Source organism: Anneissia japonica, unplaced genomic scaffold (genome assembly GCF_011630105.1).
Source record: "Anneissia japonica isolate Jap-2015-1 unplaced genomic scaffold, ASM1163010v1 scaffold128_len593404_cov183, whole genome shotgun sequence".
Classification (NCBI taxonomy): Eukaryota; Metazoa; Echinodermata; class Crinoidea; order Comatulida; family Comatulidae; genus Anneissia; species Anneissia japonica.
In genome coordinates, this window is record NW_022713787.1 from 255,688 (window position 1) to 281,589 (window position 25,902).

A 25,902-nucleotide genomic window follows, 5' to 3' on the forward strand; every position below is an offset into this window, starting at 1 on the left:
TGCTCCTGTCTCTTATACACATCTAGATGTGTATAAGAGACAGATAATAAATAATATAAAAAATTCTAAAATTATATATGTAAAATGTTTATAAAGTTTATATAGAAGTTTATATACAAAACTAGTAAATCAAATTTTGAAATCTTTAACAACTTACATATTGTGAAGTTATTGAATAGTAAAACATTTCCAGTTTGTTATATTTTTTAAAATAATGTTCTATTCCACTGTATTTGTAGTTTTGCAACACTGACTGGAAATGGTCTACTCTTCTACAACGGCCGTTACAACCAAAGGAATGATTTCATAGCGTTAGAAATCATTAACGACACAGTCCAATTCTCGTTCTCCGTCCGAGATGAAACAACGAAAGTAGAGGCAACCATTCCCGGCGGTGTGAGCGATGGCGAATGGCACACAGTTCATGTTGATTATTTAGAAAAGGTAAAGTTACATGTTTTTCTCATCAAACATTAGTATCTCACTTGGGACTCATTTGTAGTACTTACATTCTATTTACATGAAATATTCATTTATGAGAAATCCAATTGAAAATGTTAATAGTTTATGACCTATTTTTGGTTGTCAACTTATTAAAGTCTTATAATTAGAGACATGTGGAAAGTATTTTAATTTCAATTTATTTGCCACATAGCTAATAAATTATTATTTTTTTCTTTTGTGAATTTATTGAAATAATTTAGTGAAATAAAAAAAAGTGAAACGGTCATAGTTGTACAAATGTGTATTACATGAATTCGTTCGGATTAATACCAATATATTCTGGATTAATTTTCATAATTAACATTTATAATAAAAAGTAACACAATTTCTTATTTTTACAACAAAGGAAAAAAATATATATACAAATACAAATGGTATGACAAGTTCTAATACTTCTTTAAGGTAGTAAATAAGGGGTTGTTCACAACTATCAACATATTTGCAAGTGAACAAACAATACCCTTTTTCATATAACCTCTCTCCCCTCGAAAAATGTAGAAAAAAATGTTAATTTTGCAAAGAAGTACTTGGTTACTTAAAAATATATTATATTCATGATTGCATTATGTTTGCCATAAAAATCTATTATTTTTAATATTGCATGTTATTTGAATCAACATTTTTATGCATATGTAAAAGTGTACAAATTTGTCTGTCACCTCTCCCCTAGCATAATTTTTGTACACTTGTGAAAAATGCTGATAATTGTGAACAACCCCCTAAGGAATGATTGAAATCAACAAATGTATGCTTGAAAACAAACAGTGCAGTTGAATTGTGGGATAGCTGAAGCAGGTGAACAAATCGTCTGCTCCTGTCTGCCATTAAGAGGTAGAGTGATTGATGGCTGATGGACCAAAGTTCGGGAATTGTTTCCTGCTTGTGTCTCGTATGTCATCGTGTATATTGTCATTTAATGTCATTCCTAATGTCCCTTAATTCCAGCTCAGAACAGATACTGTATCATATGAAAAATCTTTTTTGTAGTTTATTTTTATAGTTAGTTTTATGGATTCTTTTTACGTCTGGAAATATATTTTGCTTCTTTCCTGTTAAACAATATGATATATGGATATTAATAAGCTTAAATAAAGTAATGATTTATACAAACTATATCAAAGGAATAGTATTAATATCAGTAGCAATTTAAACAAGAGTAAGAGCAGTAGCATGAAATGAAATAGCAATAACCAATCTTGAGCAGTCTATAGAAAGCAATAGTAATATTGCAAAAGCAACATACAAGTATTAGAAGAAGAAAGAGCAAATTTTGAGCATTAACAATTAACCTCCTGAGAAATGGTAATAATATCACCTTCATTACATAAACCAAAACCTATTATGTGCTCATTTACATTTTTTTTTTTCAAATGAGTAAGCATTCTGGTTGGGTTTTGTATCTTTATACATTTATTATGTTTAATCTTATTTCTAACTTTTAATCTGTTAATTTACACAACATATCTATAATCAGTATAATTAATAACCTTAAACTTATGGTACTCATCAAATTTATAATAAACATATTTGGCATTCATTATTGCAAACAATATCGTACAAATGCGTATTAGGAAATTGGTTAAATATATTTTCCAAGACTTTTACATTTACACTAAGCCTAGCCAATATACCTGTATTCTTTGTTGAATCCTTAAATTGCAACAGTATTTGTTTAGTATTGAATTCGTGAGAAAAAATTTCTCTTGCTATTGAGGAAGGCGAGTTTCGATTTTAGCTATATTGACACCTAAAACAGCATCGGTCTTGTTTAAGGCTCTTTGGGAAAACACTCACTCAGTTCACCCTTCGGTAAGCCTTTGGTCATCATGTTAATCATGGTCTTTAGGTCCAGTCGGTAGCTTGAAAAGGGCTTCTTTTCATCTTTTCAATTGTATTGTTTTTCTTTAGATGCTTATTGTTTGCTCCTGGAATGTGACTATTGTTGTCTTTTGTGTTGTATTTCCTTTAGGAGTTGGATTAATCAGGAACAATTAATGAAAGATGGAATTTCCGTCATTGTTTTCTGTGGAAAATATTTGTTTTGTTGTAAACATTTTTAGTTATGCTAACACTAAGCATTAATGTAAGATTTGTATTGTTTTTTTAAAATATAGAAATAAATAGCAAGAATTATTCATAATTTATACAGTAAGATGTAAGGACATGAGTTTTGGCGAAAATGGGTTTGAACCACCATACGTCTAGGAACCTAATTTGCTGGTTAATTAGGTCAAAACGTGATAATTATTGAAAACATATTTGTTTCCAATAACTGTGTAACAAACTTTAAATTTTCAGATCAGTCTCATTAAATTTCTCCAAGGCATTATGTTGGCAACTGGTTCTCGAAGTTCCTGGATGTCACAGAAGTTCTGTAATTTTAGGCCACATTTTTTGAAGATCTTTGCTAAGTGCTCTAAGAAGATTGATGTAAAGCATCTAGGATTAGTGTAAAGCACTTTATTTTCTCAGCCCTTTATTTTCGCGTTTTTCTTTATAAATGGCAATCGCAAAAATTAAAGGTGCGAGAAAATCCAAAATTCAGAAAGATAGTTTTGTCTTTAAAAGCAAAGCTATAGCCTGTATACAACTGATATATTCCCTCAATATATTATATCCCCACCAGTAGTATGGCTTAGTGCAACTTTTCTTTTTTTTCAAATTCTGTTTTCAGGCAACTAGTTTAAAAATGCCAACTTCACTTTTAGAAACAAGTAAAGTGAAAAATCAATGTTGTATTTTGTATGTTATGCAATTCATAACTCGTATTCACTTGTGGGAGATCACATAAACCTGCTGGGATTTATTTATTTATATTTTTATTTTTGTTTTTCCTTTCATTTTGTCTTTCATTAGATAAAGATCAAGTTGTGAGTTACTTCAGGATCTCATGAATTTATTTATATTTTTTATTTTATTTCTATTTTCCTTTCATTTTGTCTTTCATTAGATAAAGATCAAGTTGTGAGTTACTTCAGAATCTCATGATTAATTCTACACGGAAAAAATAATACATAACGTATTATTGATTTCCAGTTGCCATGGATATTTCTAATACATTTTTTATTTATACTCTATGTCATCAGTGAGATATATAGTAGATAAGAATTTTATCTTTTCTATACAAGGAAATTAAATTGTAGTAGAAACAAACTATAATATAATATTGATAAGTTGCATATTGTAAAGAAGGGCATTGTGGTACAATATATGTCCTGAGGCTTAATCGGTTTATCTATTGAAGCAAAAAACAAATATAGTGATGTTAATGTTAATTTATATGAAAATTACTAGACTAACATCATCAGTTGCTTGTAGTGGAAAGAGAAAATATTGTAAAAATAAATTTTTGGCTGATATTTTTAATATTAAACAAAGAAGTTATTTACAAATTCATGAAATATGACAAGAAATTTTGGAAATAATTTAAATGAAATTTAATATAGATAATTTAGGTTTAAATAATATAAAATATATTTAATAACTTAGATTTAAAATATAATCAAACTACCTTGAATTTTCAAATATTTTTTTTTCTTAAAATAATTTGATAAATAAATTAAAATAATATTTTTATAGTGTATAATACTAGGTCTCTATAAAAAAAAAAGAATATCAACATAAAATAATTGGTAAACACAAAAGTGTGGTTTCATTATTAATTATTATCATTGATTTTTATCACTAAATTATATTTGAAAAGGAAGTCATAATATAAGTAACAGGTTTGTAATTGATACGGCACAGATATGATAAATTAAAGAATATTTAAGTCCTAAAACAAGATTATTATTCTACAATTGTAGATGGATGAATCCAGTTAATGAATTGGATGTTATATGACACCATTTGCAGATTAACATTCTCTCATGTTTCATAGGTGAATGGGGCCCAGGCTATAGGCTATTAATTTTCCATTTGAATTTGCTGTATCCTATTAGTAGGCTTAAGAATAATTGAACTCAGTCATTGATACAGTGGATACAGTTTATTATGATTTGGTTCAAAATTTTGAAATTTACTACTACTTTCAATGTATTTATATACAGTATCCCCATCCTTTCGGACACGTCTATTAAAGGGGACATTTTTTCGGGCATTAAAAGCGGGAAAGTATGTCTTTTTAACACTACAGGTACGGCCATGCCCCTATTCAGTGGACACGCATTTTTGGTCCTGAAGGTGTCTCCTTGAGTGGTTCTACGCTATTTGTTGTGGTTTTCAAAATGCAGATGGCATTACCTCATAAAGTCCCCAGATGCTTCTTGGGTTATCAGCAGTAATTGATAACTGATAAATTATAATATTTAAAAAAATTTTTATTACTTACAGCTTTATCATAAATGTTCATTTCATTTTTCTTGCTAAAATAAATTTTCATGTTTCTGTTTGTCAACTTATTGGTTAATGCTAGGTTGAAATAGCAGTATTCATAGATTCAATTCATATTTGATTAGTTAAACATCTTAAATTTAGATTATGAACTTTAACATTTCTATTATACATTGGCTGTAAGACCTGCTGATTGCAATGTATGTTGCTCGTATCTCACCCCCTGTGTGATACTGATAGACAATGCGCCACCATCTTTTTTTTTTAAGCCAATTAAATACACATATCCAGTTGTGTAGACTTAAGTCAACAACAGGGGTGACAGAGCCTTTGCTTTGTTACACAGTAAAATATTGATTGTTGGTAGGTATCGTCCAATCAGCTTTATTCTTTTGAATGCATTGCCTGAATGTGCATTACTATGTGCTTGGTTAGTGCTGAATGGCCTGCCAGTCGTTTGTGAGGACAGGCCTAAATTTCACTGCACAAATGGTAGGTGCTAGATAAGCAAATGCTGCCACCACTGTTCAATTCAAATTTATTTCAGGTTAAAATTTGCACAAAAAATACAAACATAATTATAAGAACAATAAGAAACAAAGAGTGCTGCCAACCCAGGATGACCAAAGGTAAATAAACGTGCTACCCCTGTGTTGACTTATTATTATCGGTATCTGTGGCTAGTAGATAATAATGTGGTTGAAATTGAAGTATCCTCTATATTAGGCACTTTACGCTAGAGGACAGGCAGCGGTCGACAATGGATATTCGGGTTAAGCGCCCAAATGTTTGCTGTGGTCTTCACGCTCTGATGAGCACAGAACCACCGTCCACCCATCTTGCCATCCTGTTGCGTAAAGTGCCTATTAAACATGGTGTGTAGATATTCCATTGAGTACTGAGTTCTATAGGCCTAAATTTATTACTGTAATTTTGATTGTGCAATTAGTTATCAAATAATTATGCAAATTCTGCCATGAATTTCTTAAAATGGGACCTATGAAATTTCTGCCCTTGGTAAATTTCTCAAATTTGCATAGAAATAAAAAAAATATGAATATTGATATTTGTTATGGAAAGGTCTAGACCACAGCTACATAGGCCTAATTCATTGTTGATCTTAGCTGGTTTGTAGATTATTGTTAAATTTTTGTGCCATGAAAGGCCTATAGAATTTGATATTTTTTGGAAAGATTTTAAGTTTTAGATTTCTGGTAAGCACACAATTTGATTTGAGTGGCTAGAGGTTGATATGGACCGAGTATTGCGAGTCTTTTAGTGAATATTTGAGACTTCCCTCAGGAATGAATACTCCTTTAGGCCTATAGAGGAGGTGGTTTGGCTCAGCACTTCATTCCAATTCTTAACTTGTTGGTCGGAAGTTCAAACAACACCTGATGTTTTCCAGTCAGCCATTTTTACCACCAGTTTTACATTGTTGATAGGCTTTGAAATGGTTCACATTACTGTATATTTCAACTTTGATTGTAAGGATTTGGCTTACGAAGAAATTAATTAAATTAATTAAAGAAATCTCTTACCTACAGGTGGCTTGTTTAGGATGAATACAAAAAAAATAAATAAAGTCAAAATTTAACTTGAACAAGAAACATTTTTCTTAGACCACACTAAACACGTATCATATCATCACGTCCATCTAAGTGAAATTCACCTGTAAATAAAATGGTAAAAAGTATTTCAGCAGTTTAGTTTGAAACCTTAGCATGTAAAAAGACTTTGGATTCACCATTGACCCAAAACCACTATGAATTATTTTGATGATGCCTCTGTTTGGGTGAGAACCTGACCTTGTTACTTGTTGGGTCATCTTTGATTGTCGTTACCATGGTTATGTCATGATAATATTTGAACATGTGTTTGCTTTTTTTACCCACTATGCAGATTTTCTTTCACCTAATGATATTTACAGCTGATTTACGCCTCTTAATTTATTATCCCTCTTAATTTAAAATACATTTAAAGTTCCCTTTACAAAACATAGTTTTTTGGTTTTTTTTTTTCACAGAACATAAAATTGTTATAATTTGTCATTAAGGATTATTTAAACTTTGATGGAAGTTCCACAGGTTTCATTTCTGCTTTGTGTTTTAATAGAAAAAATGGTTAGGTCGCAGGTCAGATAATTTGAGAATAAATCTAAATTATTTATAGTTACCATTGCGTGATGCTTCTTGTCTATAATAGGCGCTGGGTTACTGCAGTACCCACCAAAGCTGAGACCTTCTAAACAGTCATTTGTAGGTGATCTGATATCGAATGCCCAGTTTGTTTATTTGGACAATAGCAAAGTATACATTATCAAGTAACAGTAGAATGAATCATCTCTTTAATAGAGAAATAAAACATGATATATAGTGAATGCCCCATAACTTACCTTATCTCCTTGTTAAGACCATTAAGACAGAGTGGGATAAACTTTAAAATCATGCTCCGGATGAAAACGATTTTTTGATATGTTGTACAACTGATTTTTTTAAGACACAAAAAGCATATTTGACGAGAAACTCGGAAGGGGTTAATGAGATACAGGTTTTTGAATATTTAAAACTGGGGGAAAAGGGCATAACCACCCTTTTTTCTACCTTTTAAACACTATGGGAGCTTCAGACACTAGGGAGCTTTCGATTTGTTCGACGACGGGACACTAGAACGGAATCACTCATGCGTGACCATCCTACCTTGCGTCCTACGTTCTCTGCGTACGTAGATTTGACCAAATTGCATTCCAGAATCTATTCGATGGGGTGACCTTAACGTTCTTGCATGCGCAGATGACTTTTAATTACGTTCTACATCCTACTGTCGTCCTGCTCCCTAATTATGCTACTAGACCAGACACATGGGCTATATTTAATCAGAAACATTATCATAGAACCTTAGGGTTGCTCTTACATTAATTGTACTGAACAATGTGTCAAGCTAAAATAGCTTTAAGTTTAAATGCTGCCTTTGGTAAAAAAAGAAAAAAGAAATAACAAAAAATTTGCATATTTCAAGCATGGAGTATATCTCTGTCCATATTATCAAAATTTCTTTGTCAAAAAAACTGTTTTGTCCATATATAGTCATGATGTGCCTTATATGGTCATGATGTGATGTCATCATGACCATATTTAGGCATGTCACATGTTTTTGTCAAATAAATTCATAGTGTGGACAAAGCCTTAGACATTAATGGTACTAGACCAGACATGTAGGCTATATTACATCAAGATATTTTTTTAATCAGAAACAGAGAACCTTAGGGTTACTCTGACATTAATAATACTAGCTGTACTATACAATATGTCAAGCTTAAATAGCTTTAAATTTTAACCGAAAGTGCTGGCTATGGTAAAAAAAAAAAAAAAAAAACCCATTGCATATTTGAGGCATGTCATGTAAAAATGGTTTAGTTGTCGCGCAGGCCAGTATTGAGCAAATGAGCTATAAAATTTGGAGCTCAAAAAATTACCTAAAATTCCAAAATTGTTTAAACAGTTTAATGTCTTAATAATCATTTCCAAAAGTATTATTTCTGGAAGTGGTCAAAAAATTGTTTATTTAACGTTATTTTGATAGTCAATTCTATTAAACAATGTATGCACAAATAACGTTGGAAGGCAATTACTCAAAATCATGTTTATCTTGAGTGCTGTACTTTCACTTTCCATTAACTTAGGTCTGAAATGTCCAATTTCAATGAATAACCTCTCATTTTAAAGATTACATACTCAAGTGTCTGAAAAACCAATAACTTGAATTTCAATATTTGCTACAACTTTCCATTTTGCCACAACATGCCTCATTTCAGGCATGGACTGTGAAGCTCCATCAGACTTTTAAATTTTCTTTTGACAAAAACATGTAACAAACATGCCTAAAAACTGTACCCATATATATAACTATGATGTGCCTTATATGGTCGTAATATGAAGTCATCACCATTTAGATATATCACATGTGTTGGTCAAATGAAATTAAAATCACGGTGCTCTCTAATACCATAAATTAGTTATTTTCAGTTTTTAAGTATACACATCAAATATTCAAATTAAGAATGTAATACCACCAGCCTTATATTCATATTCATATAGAAAATTAAAAAAATAATTTCACAAATCAAGTGATGCCATAATCATGGGAAAATGATAATATCGTTTTTACCACTACGATTTTATCATTTTCCCATGATTACGACATTATTTGATTTGATTTGTGAGAATGTCTTTTTACCATATACACGATAAATCGTTATCGAATCGTGCTAGTGTGAAAGCTTCTGTTATTTCTTATATTTTCTATATGAACAATTGCTTTTTAGCTTTTTATCTTTGATCAGTGTAAAGAGGCCTTTATACTATCACTATACTATCATTAATTTCTCTGCAAATTCTGACCATTGACAACCAGAAAACCAGCTAAATCAAATATTCAAATTAAGAATACCAACAGCCTTATATTTAAGATATAGTTTTTAGAGCAAGTATGCAAATTAACATTTAAAAAATGCGCAGTTACTCATTTTTGGATGATGTAAAACTTCATTATCATCATTCATTTGTTTATAACATTTTGGAAGGAAGTAGTTATATTGCTATTGCTGTATACTATTATTATTATTACTTCCTCCAGATACTTTTAAAATGCAGTTGCTACCCAGAAAGCCAACAGCTCAAATATAATATTCAAAAGTTGTGTTTATTTAATAGTCTTTAGTCAAAATTACCAAATGCTGTAAAACCACATTTTTCTGACTTTTTAAAATTTTTTATTATGTTTTAAATAATATTTTATGGATTATTTTAGCAAGAATAAATACAAGCTGTATAACAGACCAGACAATTACTTGTACTTTATTACATTTTTAAAACTGATCCTCAGGGTTTTTGTTAAATTTATATTTAGTTTTGAAAGTCTCTTAAAACAGACACAAAGTTCACATTGAAATTATAGAAAAGTATGAATCTTCTATTTTCGCCACATTGCTCATGATAGCGCTAACACATTCAGCGAAACAAGCAGACATGCGTTAACGATTTGATAATTAGGTTTATTACCAGCTCGTATGTAGGACAGCGTGAAAGGCATCGGCGGTAATAACATGATCTTTAGACTATGGTAATATCAACGTACAGTATCTGAAGCATGTTTGATTTCACAAACGAGATAAATGACTGGTGTAATTAATTATCACCAGCTTGACGAGTCTGAATGGGGATCATCAGCTATCTATTTCTATATTTGCATTCATAATCAAAAGGAACAAGTTTCTATAGTTTTCAGCTTTCATCACAAAGGAATATTATTCAACGTTGTCAATTTTCATTTTGGAAGGCACAATTTTTCATAATGTTTTTTATCACAAAGGAATACTAATTTGTTTCTTATAATTTGTGATATTTTAAAACTTATTTTCTTTTTGAGTCTAATTTTTTTTTTCCCAATAATTCTAAATAATAAAGAAATAAAAATATAGTTTAATAATAAATATTGTTTAAAAATATCAGTACTATTATGTAAAATCTATAGTCGGTATTTATTAAGGTAGTAAAAAATATAGCAAATTAATAGATAAAAATGATATGTATTTATTATATTTTCCTAACATTTACTTGAAAATCCTTTATACTAGCTATGTAATTAATGTACTGTACAATTTAATATAGGATTAGTATTTTACTCAATTTTGGCATTGTTGTTTATACTGTAGTAAATTTATTTTCCTATCATTTACTTTAAAATCCTTTATACTAGCTATGTAATTAATTAATATATAACGTAATATATATGCCTAGTATTTTACTCAATCTTGGCGTTGTTGTTAACAGTGAATTTATTTTCTGAACATTTACTTTAAAATGCTAGCTATGCAATTAATGGGACATAATATATAGGCCTATTTAGTTAACCTAATTTGATGCTTTTTAAGGTGAATTTAGTTTGGAAGAAATTAGTTTCTATATTCGAAAGCATGTTGGCATGGACAGGCCACAGGTGGACACAAGAATTGTTTTGGTTGAAGTCTTTAAGAGTGGTTCAGCTGTTTTTTGTTTTTTTGTTTTAAAAAATCCAATGAATATATGACATTATTTTCCTCTTATTTCTTTGTACGATGTATTATTTGTCATATAACACCAGCATTTTATTTAATTTGATTATTTTGTCATTTATAAAAAATTTCATTTCCTTGCATTAATTAAACTTGGCCATTTTTTCATATTTTTTCCATATATCTCATCATTTTTAGTTTTTATTTTCCAGCTAAATCGTCAGTCTTGTAATGTTGTATAATATATACCCTTTCACAGCATATTAGTCCATACGTTTATTCATTAAATCTGCTAGTCATTAGTTCGTTCATTCCTTCATTCATTATTCCTAATTGTTTATTCTAATGCAGGAATTTGTAATTTACCAATATTCATTAACTAAAGTAATGCTAAAAATAATTGCATTAACATTCCTAATAATACTTGTTGCTACAGTGACATAGACATCATGCCATAAAAAATATATATTACCTCATCAAATTACATAACTTTATATGAATATTCTATGCATACACTTCTACATGAAGCATTGGAAGTATTTTGCTTATAGTCTCTACTTGTAGTCTTATATTAAATTTTGTTTATCTCAACCAAAAATGAGTAACGTTCTGCACATTTTTAAATGTTAATTTAGATACATGCTCTAGAAACTATAATATCTTAAATATTTTAACCGATTTTGTTTATCCGGCTGGTAATGCGTTCTTAAATTGATTATTATATTTGAGCTGTTGGCTTTCTGGGTAGCAACTGCATTGTGAAAGTATCTGGAGGAAGTAATAATAATATAGTGTACAGCAATAGCAATAGAACTACTTCCTTCAAAATCTTTATAAACAATTGAATGATGATAATAAAGTTTTACATCATCCAAAAATGAGTAATTGCATATTTTTAAATGTTAATTTGTATACTTGCTCTAAAAACTATATCTTAAATATAAGGCTGTTGGTATTCTTAATTTGAATATTTGATTTAGCTGGTTTTCTGGTTGTCAATGGTCAGAATTTGCAGAGAAAGTAATGATAGTACAGTGATAGTATAAAGGCCTGTTTACACTGATCAAAGATAAAAAGCTAAAAGCAATTGTTCATAATATAGAAAATATAAGAAATTAGAGAAGCTTTCACACTAGCACGATGCGATAACGATTTATCGTGTATACGATAAAGAGATATTTTCACAAATCAAATCAAATAATGTCGTAATCATGTGAAAACTATAAAATCGAACTGGTAAAAATGATATCATTTTCCCATGATTATGGCGTCACTTGATTTGTGAAATTATTTCTTAAATTTTCTATATGAACAATTACTTTTTAGCTTGTTATCATTTTTATCGTTATCGTCATAGTGTAAGCAGGCCTTGACAGTATCGATTGCCCTATCAATGCTGTACAGTAGTATTAGCAGTAGCATGGTATCAATACCGTTAATAACATATTATTTTTATTTATTTATTTCTTGTTTAACCTTGGTTAACAACTCAGTTGGAAACCAACTGTTATCCTTATGTGCCCAAGATACGATGCACAAAACAATAATCCTAATCTACTTACTTTAATAATAATAATAATATAATTCATAAGAACAACATTAATGACAATAATAACAACAACAACAACAGCAACAATAATTATTATCATTATTGTTACATTAATAGGATTAAGTTAAGCCAGAAATTAAAAAGTTTAGCATACAGATGATATATATTAATGTTTGCAGTACACCACGTAGATAGAGATATATGAGCTTTTTAAGTATGCCTAGGTCTATTAGCCTCAGTTTTAGTTTTAAAATTATTGACTTTATGAGATGGATGGGACCTGTTGTAGAATTATATTCCAAAACTAGGCACTTAGCAAATATCACATCAAAAGATTATAGTATATGACAACTCTATTGTGTGAAGTATTAATTTCATCATTAATGCTTCAGTACCTTTATACATTCATTTATATTATTATTTATAGTGTTGTTTAAATAATCGATTCAGAGGCTATATACAGTAATCAATAAACTTTACCACTTATATAAATGATACTGATGTTATTAATGCGAAGAATATATATCATTTTTAAAATTATTCACCTACCCAAAGCATTTAAATGAACTCAGTATAACAGAATTTAGGTGGCAATTGTGTTATATATTTGTAATCCAACAATTGTGGTTCATGCATTTTAAACAGATAATCATGGTGTCTAGTTAAACTCATATATATAATACCATAGCCAGTCACAGAAGGGAAACCCTCAGTAAGTTTACATTTTCAAGAGCCATGGATGAGTCCAGGCTCATCAAAATTAAAATCTGAAGATGTGGGAATGAAATATCTTCAATGTCATTACACTGTAGCAATAGGTCGAGGAAATTTGATAAACATTTTTCGTTAGATTAATGGAAATGGTCATTAAAAAAAAAGAAGAAATTTTGACAATGAAATGCTATAAATCATTAGAAATAAAGACCGCATTGCGAAGAAAAAAAAAAGGAAGTTTTGGGTCATATGGGAATAAAAGTTCATTATTGTATAGCTATATGTTGGATTGGATTAGGTTTATTCGGTGTAAACACCAAGGATTGCCCACGAAAGTCTAGAAGAAGACTTATTTCCAGTTGGGTCCTTCTGGTGGTGAATAGACAGTACACCGGGAGACAATCCCCTACTCTTTTCTGAAGAGTGTACTGCGTTCTTTAACATGCACATGGGCTATAAATGCTCACGGGACCAATGGCTTAAACGTCTCATCCGAAGGAGGGTGCGCTATTGTAACTTGTATTTCAGCCCTCTAGCTGAAACACAAGGAGAGGCAGCGATGGGAATTGAACCGGAGACCTAGAGATCTCCACGGTTCAGTGCACACACAGTGGCTACCACCAGATTAGCCGACTGAGCTAAGCTGCTCTCTCGTAAATAAAAACATACTGAATGAACACATGTTTTCCATATTCGAAACATGAATTGTGTACCCATATTTTTGGCCACAATGTGTAATAAATAAGATGAACTGAATCAATTAATGAAATTGTATAGATAAATAATAAATGAATTATTTATTAAATTGATGAATAAATTACCAAACGATGAACAATAAGAATTATTAGACTTCAATCATTACTTTTATTAATATAATTTAATAAAACTTTAGACAAATAGAGCATACCTAGATAATTCAGGACACTATTATTTCAGACATATCTAAAAAGTTGCAAATAACATAAAGTCATCATTAAGAGGTTTGATATTAACAAATACTTCAGGGGTTAATTGATCAAGTACAATATAAATAAACAGGGAATGATTGTGCAAGGAAAAATATCCTTTCTCTCCTTCAAATAATATTTCTAATAATAATAAATGAGTTTGTCATCATGCTTGTGGCATTCATGTAGATAAAAAGGGAAGTATATTTCTAACCTCAGTGTACACTCTGTAAATGTTTCTCTTATAATATAAACCCTATTAACACTATAATAACTCCACATCCATAGATTTTATGGTCAGAACAATAAGAATTATTAGACTTCAATCATTACATTTTATTAATATAATTTAATAAAACTCTAGACAAATAGAGCATACCTAGATAATTCAGGACACTATTATTTCAGACATATCTAAAAAGTTGCAAATAATATAAAGTCATCATTAAGAGGTTTGATATTAACAAATACTTCAGGAGTTAATTGATCAAGTACAATATAAATAAACAGGGAATGATTGTGCAAGGAAAAATATCCTTTCTCTCCTTCAAATAATATTTCTAATAATAATAAATGAGTTTGTCATCATGCTTGTGGCATTCATGTAGATAAAAAGGGAAGTATATTTCTAACCTCAGTATGCACTCTGTAAATGTTTCTCTTATAATATAAACCCTATTAACACTATAATGACTCCACATCCATAGATTTTATGGTCAGAGGGATAATGGCATATTCTACTATAGCCTCTAGGATCAATTTTTGAGCACAACAATTTAGACAGCCAATTTAATGTATATTATTTTTCTCAAGATGGTTTCTATAGTAGCAACGACGGACCATTGCAATTGTATACACAATCAAAAGTGGCATTAAATACATATTTCATGAACATCAAGTTCAAATGTGATAAGTTGCAACTTAAAAATCACTAACCATTTTTATGAACTGACCTTTTTTTACAAATTTTCCTGTGGTGATGACACTTCAAATTAGTACTGTAGCATAGGTCAGAGAATGTCATGTTAACTTGTATTTTATTGATGTTGGATTTGTGACTTTTCATTATCTGTGAATGCATCACTTGACATTTTCTCGTTTCAATTTCACAATATCCAATTTCAATACATTTTCATAATGTGGTAAATCATTACTGACAATTTATCGTGCATAGTTTTACCATCACATGATCTGCAGTGAGAATTGTAATATAGAAAAATATCATTTGATACATAGGATTAAAGGTCAGTCTAAAGATGTTTTACTGAAAATTTATGAGTTTTAGAATAATATTTTGATCATCAAAGTAATTTTATATCATAGCCGATTTATTTTAATTGCTTTATATGTATGATGTAAATGTTCCTTTATAATATTTCAAAATTATCAAGTTGTTTGTCTGACTCTAAATTACGTGGCTGATTTAAGACTCAATGAATAATGTGATAAACATGATTTAGTATTCGTCTCGAAATTGATGCTGCAAATTATGCTAACAACACGTCTGTAAGTTTCATCAATAACAAATAATATACTAAATAGAAGAAGTATCATCTTAACCAATCGCCTTTGATCTCATAACTATCTTGAACTCTGACATAATAATCTGAAGTTGCTCTCAATTGGCCCCTGGGTAAATTTTATTGATAAAAACTTACCTTTGCTTACCATGGAATGAATTTAAAAAAATAAAAAAAAAATGTTTTTTTCAAATTTAACGGAGAACAAAAGAATTATAATATTTATTTTGGTTCAATTATTAATGTAAAGTAATTATCTTTTGGTATATAATTTAAAGGAAACATAAAATGCTAAGCTTGATAAAATTGAGAATGCAAAATAAATAAATAATTTATTTTTCAACAAAATTAAATTATGTATTCATATTAAAATATTTTCAAATACGAAATCTCACCTTAAAAAAAAAAACACATGATTTTCAAGGACTTCTAGATATCAAGTTTCTTTGAAATTCATTTTCATCTGCAAAATTCAATAATATGTAACCATGGTGATCTGGGTACTTAACCTTTTTTCTTCATTTCACCTGAACCACGACACCTGCAATTGTCGATAGTTTACCATTTTCCGTTTAATAGATTCCTCTTGAACTTTCATCTTCAACAATCAATGAAGAAAATTTTAATTTTTAAAATTGTCATTTTGAAATAATTCATACAAAGGCCAAATAGAATAAAAATCATGTTTCTCATATTTCACCCTTTTTCATTCCTATCCTTTTAAAATATTTTGTTTAAATTTTCAGAAGGAAAACTTATAAATTATCATGCAAAAATAAATTTAAACATCCAATGTATAATTGTTAAGCAGTGAGTCACTGTGTTTTTGCAACTTCAAGCCTTGTTTAGAATTTTGTGGGTATGGGGCATTTTACACTGCAGGTCATTTGTGCAAGGGGGAAAAGGGACTCCTCTAAATTAAAAAAAAATTATGAGAAACATTAGTGTCTGGGTATTTCTTTGGAACCTTCCTTCATGTTGCAAATGCTTAGAGAGAAAGTAAAGAAATAATAATTTGCATTGGAAAAACATGCATATGTAAATCAGTGTATAAATTTGTTAAGTGCGTGGTTACAGTTTGAATTATTGTAATACGAGTAAAAGTCGGAGTTGAGGATAGACGGGACAAAATTTATGTTTTGGTTTGTTTTTTAAGCGACAGTAAATTATGTTCTAATGAATTGATGTGATAGATTTACAATTAACCTAGCTAGGCTGTGGTATAGGAATTTTTACTATGACTGATATTTGTTATGTCAAGTCTACTGTATACCTGATATATACTCCAAATGTTTTCAAGACATGTTGAATATACATGTACTATAAAATGGTAATTAGTATAGTTTTAATCTCCTAATGTTGCTGCTACTACTACTGCTGCTGTTGTTCCTATTACAATGCTACTGCTGCTGTTGTTGCTACTATTGTAAATGCTGCTGCTGATTTTACTGTTGCTGCTGCTACTGCTGCCTGTTTTTGCAACTGTTGCTATTGCTACTGCTGATTTTGAATTCTGCTGTTGTCGCTACTATTGCTGTAGCTGCTGCTACTGCTGCTGTTACTGTTGCTATTGCTACTGCTGATTTTGAATGCTACTGTTGTCGCTACTGTTGCTATTGCTGCTGCTGCTACTGCTGCTGTTGTTGCAACTGTTGCTATTGCCACTGCTGATTTTGAATGCTGCTGTTGTCGCTACTGTTGCTATTGCTGCTGCTGCTACTGCTGCTGTTGTTGCAACTGTTGCTATTGCCACTGCTGATTTTGAATGCTGCTGTTGTCGCTACTGTTGCTATTGCTGCTGCTGCTACTGCTGCTGTTGTTGCAACTGTTGCTATTGCCACTGCTGATTTTGAATGCTGCTGTTGTCGCTACTGTTGCTATTGCTGCTGCTGCTACTGCTGCTGTTGTTGCAACTGTTGCTATTGCCACTGCTGATTTTGAATGCTGCTGTTGTCGCTACTGTTGCTATTGCTGCTGCTGCTACTGCTGCTGTTGTTGCAACTGTTGCTATTGCCACTGCTGATTTTGAATGCTGCTGTTGTCGCTACTGTTGCTATTGCTGCTGCTGCTACTGCTGCTGTTGTTGCAACTGTTGCTATTGCCACTGCTGATTTTGAATGCTGCTGTTGTCGCTACTGTTGCTATTGCTGCTGCTGCTACTGCTGCTGTTGTTGCAACTGTTGCTATTGCCACTGCTGATTTTGAATGCTGCTGTTGTCGCTACTGTTGCTATTGCTGCTGCTGCTACTGCTGCTGTTGTTGCAACTGTTGCTATTGCCACTGCTGATTTTGAATGCTGCTGTTGTCGCTACTGTTGCTATTGCTGCCAATGTATAAACTGTAATTTGCAAAACACAGTGAGTCACTGTGTTTTGCAAGCCTTGTTTATAATTTTGTGGGTATGGGGCATTTTACACTGCAGGTCATTTGTGCAAGGGGGAAAAGGGACTCCTCTAAATAAAAAAAATTATGAGAAACATTAGTGTCTAGGTAGTTCTTTGGAACCTTCCTTCATGTTGCAAATGCTTAGAGAGAAAGTAAAGAAATAATAATTTGCATTGGAAAAACATGCATATGTAAATCAGTGTATGAATTTGTTAAGTGCGTGGTTACAGTTTGAATTATTGTAATATGAGTAAAAGTCGGAGTTGAGGATAGACGGGACAAAATTTATGTTTTGGTTTGTTTTTAATGCGACAGTAAATTATGTTCTAATGAATTGATGTGATAGATTTACAATTAACATAGCTAGACTGTGGTATAGGAATTTTTACTATGACTGATATTTGTTATGTCATGTCTACTGTATACCTGATATATACTCCAAATGTTTTCAAGACATGTTGAATATACATGTACTATAAAATGGTAATTAGTATAGTTTTAATCTCCTAAATGTTGCTGCTACTATTACTGCTGCTGTTGTTGCTATTATAATGCTACTGCTGCTGTTGTTGCTACTATTGTAAATGCTGCTGCTGATTTTACTGTTGCTACTGCTGCCTGTTGTTGCAACTGTTGCTATTGCTACTGCTGATTTTGAATTCTGCTGTTGTCGCTACTATTGCTGTAGCTGCTGCTACTGCTGCTGTTGTTGCAACTGTTGCTATTGCTACTGCTGATTTTGCTGCTACTGTTGTCGGTGCTATTGCTATTGCTGCTGCCACCATTGTTGTTGAAACTGTTGCTATTGCTGCTGCTGTTGTCGCTACTGTTGCTATTGCTGCTACTACTGCTGCTGTTGCAACTGTTACTATTGCTGCTGCTGATTTTGCTGCTGCTACTGTTGCTATTGCTGCTGCTACTGCTGCTGTTGTTGCAACTGTTGCTATTGCTACTGCTTATTTTGAATGCTACTGTTGTTGCTATTGCTACTACTGTTGTTGCTGCTGCTACTATTGTTGCAACTGTGGCTTTTGCTGCTGCTAAGTTTGCTGCTGCTATTGCTACCGTTGCTGCTGATTTTGCTGCTGTTGTTGCAATTACTGCTACTGATTTTGCTGCTGTTGTTACTGTTGTTACTAGTGCTGATGCTTTTATAATGCTGTTGATGCTTTTGCTTTTAATGATTGTTGTTGTTGCTGCTACTACCTTGTAGCCAAATTTGGACAGAACCAAGTAATCAACTTTTTACACTTATTAATTTAGGACCCTGGACTGGCCCAAATTTTATGCGAAAATGAGGTCAGAATATCCCATGTGCCCAGACCTAGTTTCTTGGCCATTACTTTGATTAGTAAAGTTTGTTCATTTTAAGGTAACATTGATTGAAACCAAAACTGAATGAAAATGTAATCCGATCTGCTTTCATTCGTATTTATTTCATCTCTGCTCTAGATACATATGCAATTCTATAATGCCAGCTACATCAAACCATTATGTAAACATTATTATTTGATAAGTAAATTGAGGTTCAGAATATGTGTTAATATTTTATAGAATGTGTATATATGGTGTTCTCCACCATATAACAAATGTAGTTTAATATAATAGAAAGGTTACTCTATGTAATTTATTTTTTTATCTGTTTATTGCATAATATATACTATACTTGTAGAATGACTTGATTGGAAAATTGAAGGAAATGCACCAGCTTATAGCTCAGCGATAATCAACCAAACAAAATTGGAGGGTCTTTTTAAAAATTTTGGTAGGGACAGTATGTTGTTGTCTAACCACATATAACAGGGTTAGTCCATTCATAGTAATTATTCCAAATTAAGCAGATTTGGACTTTGAAGCTTGGTTACGAGGACTGAGCAAGCCCGTTGGCTGGATTTCTAAAGGTGGGTTCTGATTTTTTCCCTACCACCTTTTTTCGCACTCACCTTGTCACCACCAATGGTAGGTAAGATTTTAAGGATAAAACACCTTTGATGTCTTGAAATGGCATTCCAATTCATAAAAAATGCTAAATTTCAAATGTTTTGAGTTAATTTTAACAACTTCCATGCAAAAGGCACTGTTTACTAATAATTTATAAGGGCATTTCTGGAAAAGGGGGGGTTCTTTTGAATCCCTCTAATCTTCCTGGCTACAGGCTTGCTGAGGGCAGCAGAGCTCCAGAATATATTTTGACTGCATAATGAGCAAATGAGATAATTAATATTGTTGCAACTTTCAGCAACAAAAACAAAAAATACAAACAAAAAACGAAAACAGAAGGAAAAAAAAAAAAGAAAAACACCTAAAAATATTCCTGGTACCAGATATGGTATACAAATTTTATTGTTTGTATAGTATAGTGGTAATGAAAATGTTAAAATAACAATGACGATGAACAATCATTGTGCACCCGTACCCATCCATGGGGATGCTCATAGCATATTTATTTATTTTTTCTTTTTTATTTGTTACATCACATTTTTTTCCCCATCAAACATGCAGATGCCTACTCGAAAGTTACCATAAAATTTTTTAAAAACTCCTTTGAATCGAGAATTAAAATAAGTACTGTATGCTTTACGACTTTTCACTTTTGTAAATAGATAACGAGATAGCATTTCCCAAGTTTCTCAACTCTGCGATCATAACAATTTTATGATAGCGGTATTTATAGCAACTCATTCAAATTTCTGATACTTGATTAGAGCTTAAGTAATCGGAAGAATCATGTAAAGAAGAGAATAGTGCAGATGTGTGCAAAAGAAGAAAAAAAAGACAGAACTAGTTTAAGTACCCTGCATGACTCATTCTGATCTCCAAAAAGTGCATTGATACAAATCACCCTAATATGGATGTGAAGAGGACAATAAGTAGGTCGTTGCTTTGATCTTTGATTGATGTCGCAGGGAATGCGTACCTTGGTTTTGCCGCACATTTTGAGCTTGAATGGTCTGTGAAATGTGAAAGATGAGAATTTCTCACAATAATGAGATTGTTGAATTTGCGTCAGACTGACTCCATATTTCTAATTTAAACGTTTTTTGTTCTGAATCGATTATGGTTTAACAATGTTGTTATGTTCAATTTGCTTCTGTTAGGTGTCCAGTGTCTGGTATTATAATCTAAGGACAACGTACATTCATTCAACAGTAAGAGTGTACATAATAATAACGTATTTATCAGTAACATGGGTAATATTTTTTTGATAGTGTTTTGCATAAAGTCATTTTAATCTTATGAACTGAATAAGATTCTGTGGGATTTTATTTTCGACATTCTAATCACTGATATTGTTTTTATTATTTCTTTTTATTCCTCCCTGTTTTCATTATCCTTATAAACTCAGTAAAATAAATTCTAAATTCTGTTTCTATTAAGTCACCTAGTATACAATGTAGGTTTATCTTTTCTAGTTATTATTTCAATTAGCCTTACCAATATGTAATCAATTTTAATGGCTTTCATTTTATTCAAGAACAATATCGGTACTACGATTGATTATTGAGTTTATTAGGAATTTTCTTATTTATTATTTAAATTGACATTCTAGTAATAAAGAATAAGATTTATTATCATGTTTTATGAACACTGAAATAATCAGATGCTAAATTTGTGGGATTAAGCAATAACATAACCGAGTTATTTTACCTGAAGTAATAGTCGGTATTTTTTAGCAATTTATCCCTGGGAAACCAATTTCCCATGAGCCATAGCTACAATCTGTCAGTTGGTTTTAATACTATTTGTAATTCCGTTGCCGCAAATGGCAAGCTTCGTAAGATGATGGTCCATTTACTAAGATGCAGAAAATCGTGTTTGTGTATTACCTGTTTTTATTACTGCTTGATTAAGGACCTCGTTACTTCGTGTGACTCATTTATTTACAGAATTTGCTTCACTCTGCAAAATTACTCGAAAACATCAAAGATGCACCGAGTTGGAGTTCCTGTCAGCCTTTGAATGATGTATGCGTATGCGAATGATTATTTACATAACATTTGCTTATGGAAAAAATGATCTTTTCTAATTCTGTCCAAAGCGTTAGTTCTAATCGTTAACCATGAGATGCTATTTTTCCTTGAAATTTCTTTTTTTAAGTTGAAATATGACAGTGTTAAGTCGTTTTTCGATTATTTTAAATGATAAGTAAAATGGAAAAAAGATTAAAATGTAAGTTTATACAATTATGATTGATGAATAATGTAAGTGGCAGTTAAAATATACAGTAAATGCTATATTTAGGCCTACATTTATTTTTAAAACCACTTTCTATATATTCTAAATGATGAATAACAGTAATATATACAAGATGCATTAAGTAATGTATAATTTATGCAAATGTCATTCAAGATGCGAAGAGGATGTGTTCAATGTTTGAATCTTTATTTGATTATTAATTAATTGTGTACTATCCTAATTTTTTAAAATGATAATTAATAATGATCGATTTCTAAAGTGCATATTGTGGAGGCCTCTATACGCTTAACGTAAACGTGAAAACAGAAACAGACCAAGGGTTCAAATGTTCTGTGGCAAGACAGCAAACATGAATAATAATGAAATTAACAGTACACAGATGGCATTTACCAAAGGAGGGCTGCCAAATTTTGGTAGATTTCGTAGAAGCAGTTTTCCGCAGTAGTTGCGGTTCTGTTTCCCTACCTTGAGGTCGGAGTTTCAATCACTCCCTGTACATTTCCTTGTGTCCTTAGGCAAGGCACTTAACCAACGTTTGTCTCTCTCTAACCAGGAGTACAAGTGGGTACCTCAGTAGGCTCAAACACAAAATATGCTGATTAAAGCTACAACATTGCGGAATTCTCTTCATGGCGCTGAGTATGTGTTGCATATGTGCTTGATCCAATTACCGCAGTATTATTGTGAAGTGCTTAGAGGCCTTGTATAAGTGTAACATATTATTAAAAAGATGGGGATTTTTGGAAAAGACAGAGACATTTAACTGATAAGATGGAAAGGTTTATTATGTTCACTTGAGTCTTGTTGGTACTTAAAATTTCTGAACATAACATGTTGGTGAAGTTTTTCCATATTTTCTTATGATTTTTGTCTCATTTGATTCTAGGGTGCGGATTATGGAATCAAGGTAATGATTTTTAGTTTAGGTCTTCATATATTGCTCTCTTCTTTTCATCTTACTAATGTATGCATGTGGCATTGTCGGCCATATGTATTCTATACGTGGCTACTAGGCTTATGGTAGATTAAATTTTACGATTATTTTCTTTTTGTAGTGATAGTACTAAATTTCATTATGTACGTAATAGAGTCTGTTGATCTACACAATTTCAATAAAGTTCAATTTAATATGCTTATTATATTTGAGTAAATTACTAAAAATTTGAATGAATCGAAATATCTCTTGCCAATTTGAGATGTATACTAATTTTCATTGTTATGATATCATTGCTAATTTTATATATGGTGATATTATATGGCACTTACTCATGCCTGCTATCTACTAATAAAGATAAAATATGGAATTAGCTTTAAGCTTATGGCGGTGTGCATAAAGATTGTTGGGGTTAAGTAATTTATTTTCATTTTTTACTGCTAATTTTTTTTTGCAAATTAACTTTAAAGGTTAAGGACTTGTAAATGTTGATTAAAAGTACAAGATACATAAATAACATACTTAGCATGGTGTAGGGTTTTTAACTATTTTTATCAATTCATCTTGAGTTAATAAATTGATTACATTTGTAGAGAGAGATGCTAATTTGACCTTTTATTTCAAAATCTGTTTAACATTACTTGGGTTTTATTTGCATGTAGATTTATGCCTATAAGTTTTTATACAATTTTCTAAATTCTTCCTTTTGATTTTTCCTTTTTTAATCTTATATAGTCTATCTTAATTCTTAATAACTATTTTTCTGCGTTGAAGTGATTCTAAAATAGCAAATGTTTTACAAATAAGACATCTCTGCTATGTAGAAAATCCATCATTAATGTAATGTTGTTTGCATAGATTTTAGTGATAATGACTCGTTTCTATTCTGCTCCAAGCTATTTTTGCTGATGTTTATAGAAGTCTACTTCGTGAATACTTAACCTGGATAAACCGACAAATTGCCTATTCTTTCCTACACATGAGAACACCCCTCGAAAAATAATAGAACAGTCGACTCCTGGCGCCAAGCTCAAGCAGCCCCGCCACCATGCAACTTCCTCATTTTTTTAAATTTTTTTTTTGAGACACGAAAGTAGACACCTCAGCTAAGGATTTTCGATTGTGGATTTTACTGATCTTATTGGATTTATAGCTTGCATTTTTTATGATCTTTTGGGGATTTTACTGCATCCTGCTTGCTGTTTTGCTACTGTTTATAGAATTCTTCATTGCAGTACTACTGTACTGTAAAATGTTATTTTTATTAACATTGTAACTAATCAGTTGGGAAGCCATTTAAGTATCCAAATATCCAGAATGTAAGGTGTCACAATTATTGAAACTATTGAAAAAATGAATTTGATCATTAAAAACAAATGTCTAATAATGTTAGAATCATTATTTTATACTAAGCTTAAAGTTGATAAATATTTACATTGAACAGTGATTAATATTTTTACTGGTTTACCATATTCAAAATAAAAAATTATTAGGTGACCAAGGTATTTTTAACATTTTCGTTTAATTTCAAAGATTTTATTACTGTAAGCATATTTCCTCCTTGTACTAAAAATTGTTCTTAATATGAAGAAATATCAGAAAAAAAAATTCACTAACAAAGAAATTTTACAAATATTTATTATCAAATTCCTGCTGGAAAATGAGTTTGTTTTGGTATTTGTCGCCATTTATGTCACAGGGATCAATGATGGTTCTCATGGATTGGTTGAAAATTCGGTAGAGTTCAATAGTAGAATTAATATCACTTGCCAAACTCAACCCCCCATGTAGAATTGTAAGCCCCAAGAGTGTTATACCATTTCACAATCGAAGTAACAAATATGATTTATTGCTGTCTCGGTTTTCATTTTATTACATATTTTCGAAAGTGGCACATTGTTACCTAGTTGGTGTATCCCAAGTAACTTTTTGTGACACTAGTAATATTCCCATCTAGAAAGAATTAGGCAAATGACCGATATAATTATGAATATTACAAGTATAATAGGTCATGTAATATATAGTGTCTGTCAGATTGCTTCATGATAAAGTATATCAAACAAAAAATAAAAACACACACAAATTCTGATTTACCATTTCCTTAACTTGATCTAAGCTTACTAGGTGGAAACTTAGTTTAAATAAGTGATATATAATTTTCAATTTCTGCATTTTACGTTGGATGTGGAAATATTTTTTAAAAATGAAGAAAGATAAGAAAGTGTTTTGTCAAATGTTCTTTAAAAAACATCTGCGAAGCTGTATTCATTGACACATTCTTCAGAAGCATTGTTCTGGTTTAACTAGTGGTCCAGATTTAGAAACTACGTATGAAATATGAGCAAAAATATCAGTCGTGTTTTTCGTAAACTGAGATGCCATTGATTGTCATGTTTTTATCTGGCTTATAGTTGAATTGGCTACATGTAAACAAGATATTTGCAAGTTGATTGAATCGAAGTAACTGCTTTATTCCATACGTATGTTCTTGTAACTACGTAAGAAGTTTGTCTCTTTCTATCTAGTTTGTATGAACATTGTGATTCTGCTCACATGTCTAGGTATACTCTTCAGGGATGGGACATTTGTACTTGTGCATGTAAATATTAGGGGGATGTTAATGTTGCAGTGATTATAAAAGATTTTGCAATTATAAAACACTACAGTAGAACCCCTATTAAGGGCACACCTTCAGGGCCAGAAAGTGTCTCCTTAATTAGTGGGTGTCCCCTGAATAAGGGTTGGCCATAGTGTTCACTTAATAGGAG

At 31.1% G+C, this 25,902-nt stretch overlaps 1 protein-coding gene across 6 annotated transcripts in view; it reads left to right on the plus strand.

Moving 5' to 3' along the window:
- LOC117108720 (cadherin EGF LAG seven-pass G-type receptor 2-like) overlaps positions 1 to 25,902 on the plus strand; it is a 115,462-nt gene that overhangs the window by 49,588 nt on the left and 39,972 nt on the right. For 5 of the 6 annotated variants that reach the window (XM_033250832.1, XM_033250839.1, XM_033250834.1 and 2 more), the window contains 2 exons: positions 240 to 444; positions 23,087 to 23,107. In XM_033250832.1, coding sequence (XP_033106723.1) covers positions 240 to 444; positions 23,087 to 23,107 — 226 coding nt within the window. The remainder of the gene's footprint in view (positions 1 to 239; positions 445 to 23,086; positions 23,108 to 25,902) is intronic. The other variant, XM_033250835.1, reaches the window with a different exon arrangement.